The sequence below is a fragment of the Lepisma saccharinum genome, chromosome 27 (genome assembly GCF_977018435.1).
Source record: "Lepisma saccharinum chromosome 27, izLepSacc3.1, whole genome shotgun sequence".
NCBI lineage: Eukaryota > Metazoa > Arthropoda > Insecta > Zygentoma > Lepismatidae > Lepisma > Lepisma saccharinum.
The window spans coordinates 17,467,740-17,475,250 of NC_139255.1; the positions used below are offsets into that span (position 1 = coordinate 17,467,740).

General features: G+C 34.2%; 1 protein-coding gene across 1 annotated transcript in view; it reads right to left on the reverse strand.

Annotated features, from left to right (window-relative positions):
* The window catches only part of LOC145980175 (protein CFDP2-like), a 30,730-nt gene extending 28,406 nt beyond the window's left edge, over positions 1-2,324 (reverse strand). Inside the window, exon 1 of the mRNA XM_083113210.1 lies at positions 1,347-2,324. Coding sequence (XP_082969336.1) covers positions 1,347-2,324 — 978 coding nt within the window. The remainder of the gene's footprint in view (positions 1-1,346) is intronic.
* Between the last annotated feature and the right edge of the window lie 5,187 nt (positions 2,325-7,511).

A 7,511-nucleotide genomic window follows, 5' to 3' on the forward strand; every position in this document is an offset into this window, starting at 1 on the left:
TTAGTCACCCGCATGATCTTACTCTTTTCTATATTAATCTTTATGCCTTTCCTTTTAAGTTCTTCATACCATTCTTCCACTGCTTGCTGAAGTCTCTCAGGTGTATCTGATATCAGTACGATATCATCGGCATATAATAGTGCTTGGATATATACTGGCCTTAATCTCCACATACCTATCTTCGTTCTGTGTGTTCGTCGTTTGCATATTTTAGCAATTTCGTCTAAAAAGACGTTAAATAGGATTGGACTGAGGCTATCTCCTTGTTTTATGCCTTTCTCAATGTCAAATTCACCTGAGTATTCGCCATCTACTCTAATTATTCCTACAGGATTATTATATACAATTTTTATTGCATTCAATAATCTTACTGGTACTTTCTTTGCCTCCAATGCTTCCCATACATATTGCCTAGGGACTGAATCAAAAGCAGCTTTTAGGTCTATAAAAGCTAGATATGTGTCCTTGTTCTTGGCAATTCTTTTTTCCATAATCGTTCTTATAGTATATATATGATCTTGTGTTTGCCTTTTAGGGCGGAATGCTGCCTGCTCCTCCTCCATATCTTCCTCCACCACTTTTCTGAGACGTCTTTCTAGTATCCTTGTGTATAATTTATAAGCGACTGATGAGAGGCATATTGCTCTGTAGTTATTACAGTCATAGCTACTGCCCTTCTTATGTAGTGGGATAATGATATTTTTCCTCCATTCATTTGGTATTTTGTTTTCCTTCCATATTCTTTGAAACATCTTGGTTAAATTCTTAACTACTTCCATACCTCCATACTTTATTAATTCTGGATTTATTCCATCTGATCCTGCTGCTTTTCCTGTATTCATCAGTTCTATTGCTATTTGTACTTCATCTTCCTTTATTTCCCCTTCTATATCTGAGTCTTGTACCTCCATGTATGGTCCATATGTCACCCCTACCTCCTCTGGGTTATTATTTTCTTTCTGGAATTTTTCACCATAGTGTTTCCGCCATACATCCAACACACCCTTTTTTTCTGTGATCAATTTATCTCCATTTTTAATGGTTCTTATTGTTTTTCCATATTTTCCTCTCAAGTTCTTTACAACTTTCCAAAATTGCCTTGTATTCTTTTCTCTAGCTTTTTCTTCAACCATATTTCCAAATTTTTCCCAGGATGTTATTTTAGCTTCCTTCACTATTTCCTTGACTTCATTTCTTTTTTCAATGTATTTCCTTCTATGTTCTTCTGTCTGAGACATAATATATTTTTTCCATGCTTCCTTTTTGTTTTTTACTTTTTGTTTCACTTCTTCATTCCACCAAGATGTTTTCTTTTTTCTTGTATCTACTATTTTCTTTCCGCATACTTCTTCTGCAGATTTTATGAGTGCCTTTTTAATTCTCTTCCATATTTCTTCTATCTCTAGTTGTTCTACATCTGGTCCTTCTGTCAGTCTGGCTGTTACCTGTTCTTTATACTCTTCCTTCTTCTCTTTTTTCTGTAACTCATTTATCTTAATTGTTTGGTATTTTTTCATTCTGGGCTTTGGTGGTCTCGTGAAGCGTGTGTCCACTATTAATAATCTATGGTCTGTACCCAGTTCAGCACCTCTTATAACTTTAACATCCATTATGTTTCTCCTAATACTACTGGTATATATTATGTAGTCTATTATGCTTTTAGCATTTCTTCCTTCAGCCTGGAAGGTTATTTTATGTACTTCCTTATGTGGGAAGAAGGAGTTTCCAAGAAGCAACTGATTTTCTACACAAAACTCCAGTAATCTTTTGCCATTCTCATTCAATGTCTTTTCTCCCCCGTAGCTTCCCATACTACCATGGGCTACCTTCTTATCTTTACCTGTTCTTGCATTTAAGTCTCCCACTATCATTACATACCGTCCCTCCATTACTTCTTTATCTACTGTCCTCTGGAGTTGTACATAAAATTCTTCCTTATCAAGCACAGAGGCATCTTCTGTTGGTGCATATACTTGGATATATGATATTTTATATTCTATATCAAATTTAACTACAATTATTCTTGAGTTAACTGGTTCCCAGCCACTGACCTTTGTTTCATATTCCTGACTTGTTACAATTCCTACCCGTTCTTTTGCTCTTCTTCCCTGTCCAACACCTGAATATCTCAAGGTATATCCCTCCTCAAGCCTTTGTATGCCATTTCCTTTCTTTCTTACTTCACTAATTCCCATTACGTCTATCTTACGTATCTTCATTTCCTGTACTAATTCAACTTCTTTTCCTAATATAGTTTTAATGTTCCATGTTCCCATTCTAGTTTTCCTTTTCCAGTCCGGTCGTTGCTGTGTTGATCTGTCCATTCCGACGCTCCTGTTTTTTCTCTGAATCCGTTAATACCCTTGCGTGGGGGATTGGCCCAACGCAGGGTGGATTTAATTAGGGTTTACTCCCCTAGGGCAGTTGGCTTTACCGTGCCTTTTGAGTCTGCCCCACCCTTGGTTTTCTGTCAGGGTATCCTTCTCTTAGCCTTTGGGGATCCCTCCCCTCCCTGCAAGGCAGCAGGGGCAGTGCTTATTTAATGGCGGCACTTCCTCGCCATGTCACAGTGCTGTCAATGGGCTTTTCTGGGTTTTAATGAGGATGGTCCTGCCACAAACCAAACCCCCAGACCCTGTTAGCACTGCCGCCTCGGTCCGGGACTGCTTATTTGGCATTGCCTTATTCGCAGCTAACCACCATATCTGATGGCCGTTCGCTATCCGCCACCTGCGACCCGCCCGGTTGCTGAGGCTCGCCCCTCCCATAGGAGGCCGGGCTATGGCACAGAAAGCTTAGCACTCCAAGACAAACATCTAAGTAAATTTCAAGCAATAGAGATGAAATATCTTAGAAGAACAGTGGGGAAAACTCGAAGAGACAGAATAAGAAATGAAAGAATAAGAGAAGAGGTAAAACAAAAGAAGACAATGACTGACGTAGTAGAGGAACGCCAGCTGAAGTGGTATGGACATGTAAATAGAATGAATGAAGATAGGAAAGCCAAGCAAGTGATGGAGATGAGGGTTGAGGGTAGAGTAGGAAGAGGCAGGCCAAGAAATACATGGGAAGATAGAATAGAAAAGATAGGATTAAAATATGGAAAAACTAAGAACGAAATGAGAAGAATGAGTCGAGACCGGACGGAGTGGATGAGATGGACAGAACGAGGTACCCGACGCTTAACGGCATAAGGGAATGGAAGAGAAGAAGAAGGATACCAAAATATTTACAGACAGATAGAGGAAAAGAATTCTATAATTCCACATTTACCAAATTAATGAATCAACATAATATTAAACATTATTCTACATACAGTGATTTGAAACCAGTATAGTGGAACGATTCAACCGAACTTTAAAAAATCGAATGTGGAGGCAATTTACTCTACAGGGTAACTATAAATGGGTACAAATTTTACTCGAGCTAGTAACTAACTAACTAACTCCCTAGCCTTCTTAAACCCGAAGGTTCATGGCTGCAGCAACACAGGCCTTCCATCTTTCCCTATCTTGAGCAAGTTCTATATACTCTTTTCCATCCCTACCGATTTCCTTTAGGTCCATCTCAACATTGTCCCTCCATCTTCGTCTTGGCCTTCCTACAGGTCTCTTACCATCAGGTTTCCCAACAAGAATCCTGTAAACTCCTCTTTCCTCTCCCATTCGTGCCACATGGCCTGCCCACCTAATTCTTCTTGATTTAATTATTCTAATAATATCTGGACATGAATACAAATTATGTAGTTCTAAATTATGTAACCTTCTCCACTCACCTGTCTCCTCATCCTTTTTAGGTCCAAAGATTTTCCTAAGGATCTTATTTTCAAATAAGATGTTCCTCTTTCAATGTAAGGGACCAAGTCTCACATCCATATAATACTACAGGCAAAATTACTGTTTTGTATATTTTAACTTTTAGTTTCTTAGATATTAAACGAGAAGACAAAAGTTTATGAAGAGAGAAGTAACATGCATTTCGTGAATTAAGCCTACTTTTTATATCCTCTTTAATATAATTTTCATTTGTTAATATTACTACTAAGTATTTGAATTTGGAAACTGGTTCAAACGAGTTGTTATCAATAATTAGATTTTGATTATTACCTAACACTTGGTTTCGACCTGTAAGCATATATTTAGTTCTCTCTTTGTTAACTTCCAAACCTATCTCTTTAGCAGCCTTGAAAAATATTTTAGCATTATTCTTAATTGTATTCACATCATCCCCCAGTAAGTCTACATCATCTGCATATGCTAACAACTGAGTCACACCACTTAATTTTATTCCTTCTTTAGTTTCTTTTACCTTCCTTACAGCATATTCTAAGGTAAAATTAAAGAGCAATGGAGATAATGCATCTCCTTGTTTTAACCCATCATGAATTGTAAATTTGTCAGACATATTAATACCCACACCAATATTTACTTTCTGTTTCACTGGTGCATATTTTTACCATACTAACAAGCTTCTTAGGTATTCCAAACTCTACTAATATATTATATAATTTATCTCTTTTGACCGAATCATATGCTTTTTTGAAATCAATGAATAACTGATGGACATTTTGATTATATTCCCACTTTTTTTCAAGTGTCTGCCTGATGTGAAAAATCTGATCTGTAGTTGATCTGTTACGTTTAAATCCACATTGATAATCACCTATAATTTCATTAGCATATGGGGTTAGTCTTGTTAAAAGAATGTTAGATAATATTTTATATGTTGTTGAGAGTAGTGAAATTTCACGATAATTATTGCAGTTCATTTTATCACCTTTTTTAAACACTGGAACAGTTATGGATTCTTTCCACTGTTGGGGGATTTCTTCTTTATTCAATATTAAACAAATTAATTTATGAATTTGACATATTAATGAATTTCCACCATATTTAATTAACTCAGCTGGTATTAAATCAATGCCAGGTGCTTTGTTATTCTTTAGCCTTTTAATAGCATCTCTAACTTCAGTCAAGTTAGGTTCTGGAACTAAAGGTTCTGCTGTGTGTACTTAATTTACTTCTGATTTATCTCCTACATGAACATTTAAAAGGTCATTAAAGTAGTCTTTTATCAAGTTTACTTTAGGTTGCCACCCCTTTCTAAACTCATTTACACCTTTATATAAATCTCTGATATATATTTTTTTTTTTGCTGTTTGTTTCAATTTCGTTAATTTTGGTTTTCAAGTAATCTCTTTTCTTACTTCTAAACGTGCGGTTAACTTCTCGCTTTATTCTATTATAATTGTTTAGATTTGTATCATCAGAGTTACTTAACCACCTAAGTCTAGCCTGATTTTTTTTTTCTATTAGATTATGACATTCATTATCAAACCATGGCTTACTTTTTCTCGGTTTATGGTATCCTATACTTTCTTTAGCTGCTGATTCTATTGCATTACGTATGTGCTCCCAATTCTTATTTACGTCTGTTTCATTTATATTTTCATCATCATTTAAATCCTGCAAAACATCAAATCTATTTGACAGTTTAATTTGGTAATCTTTCTTAATTCTTTCATCAGTAAACTTTCCTGTATCAAATTTTAGAACTTTTAGATTTTGTTGCTTATGATTTATCACTGAGAGTCTTTCTCTTAATTTAGCAATTACTAAATAATGGTCACTGGCACAGTAAGCACCTCTATGTGTATGAACGTCAATTATACTAGTATGCCTTCTCTTATCAATGAGAATATGATCTATCTGATTATGAGTTTTACCATCTGGAGAAGACCAGGTATATTTATGGATATCTTTATGTTTAAAAGTAGTACTTTTCACAATTAAATTCTTTGAGGTTGCAAAAGTAATCAATCTTATACCATTATCATTACTTAATTCATGAAGACTTTCTTTACCAATCGTGGGTTTAAATGTCTCTTCTTTGCCAATCTGTGCATTACAGTCACCTAACAGAATTTTCATATCATACTGAGAAAATTTATCAAAGACCTGTTCTAACTCTGTATAAAAATCATCTTTAGTATTATCATCTTAATCTACCGTTGGTGCATGTATGTTTATTAAAATAATTTTACACCACCTACCTTGTAAAACTGCATATGATATCTTATCATTAATAAATTCTACTGTTTTAAGAGCCGAGATAATTCTATTATTTATGAAAAAGCCTGTTCCAAAATTATGATTTTCATTACCACCATAGAAAAAAGTATAATTTTTAGTTTTACAATTCCCTTCTCCTGGCCACCTAACTTCCTGGACAGCTACTACATTTCATTTATACTTAACTATCTCATTAACTGTACACCCGAGCTAGTTCATAATTATAATAATTCAGTACACAGAACTATTCACATGAAACCTGCTGAGGTAACCAAGTCTGATGAGTATAGGTTGATTTTTTCCATTTTCTAATTTGATAGTTTTCTCTATGGCAATATATTTATCTTTACTGCGTGGTATAATATTCATATTCTCTGCATCATACCCCAATTCTTTGATAAATAAATGTACATCAAAATTTTGCAAATTGTGAATGAATACTGGAATGAAGTTAGGTTTCTGTATTTTCAAAGTACATGAATTACAAATTGTATGAATATATTCTCCATTAAAATTGTTGTGGTGTTTCTTTTTTCACTATCAGAAATAAAATATCTATTACAGTATTTGCAACTTAAACTATTATCATGTTCCCATTTTTGTTGTGGTGTAAGATCCTTCATTGGTTTTTCATTATGTGACATTGGAGCAAGATTTTTTCCCCACTCTCGAAGTGTTTGAATAAATATTTGAGGTGCATCTTTGCCTCGATAAATATATGGAGGTGGACTGTTATTTTTTCATACGTTTTTACTAATTTTAGTCCAAAGCGACAGGCTTCATGCTTAGCTATATTTGTTGTGCTTGATACATTCGAATCTGGGATACATGTTGCCATTGGTTTCTGTATTGTTTCAAAATCAGCATAAATTACAAATGGATGTTGTATTAATGAATTATAATTACAAAATTTTATATTTTTGGATGGAAATTTGTAATTTACATGAGGATAAAGATAACATTTTTCAACATGTTCCTCTAATTGCTGTTCGAATGATTTGTTACTCCTTCCATAAAATATTGACAGGCATCTATCACATATAGTAATTTTATGACGATGTGGTGTTATTTGTTTATGTACTAATTTTGGGAGATTCTGTATGAGACAATAGTGTTTCTTGTTTCCCTTTTAACATATAATAAGCTAATAATATGTGCACCATATGGTAGTGAATGGTGTCTGAGTATATTAATATCATGATTTTCATTATAACAGTAAACATGCACAGCTATCGATTGATTATTATATTGTTTATATTGTATTTCAAACTGCTCGATAGCTGAGATGTGTACTGGATATTTTATTCCTGACATGACTTTTTAAAATTTTGTTTCAAAATTTTTGTATTGGGAAACACGGTATTTTTTTTTAACTGGATGAAAATATGCTACGATGCACCAGAGAAAACATTTATTATCATTATTTTTAATATTCAATAC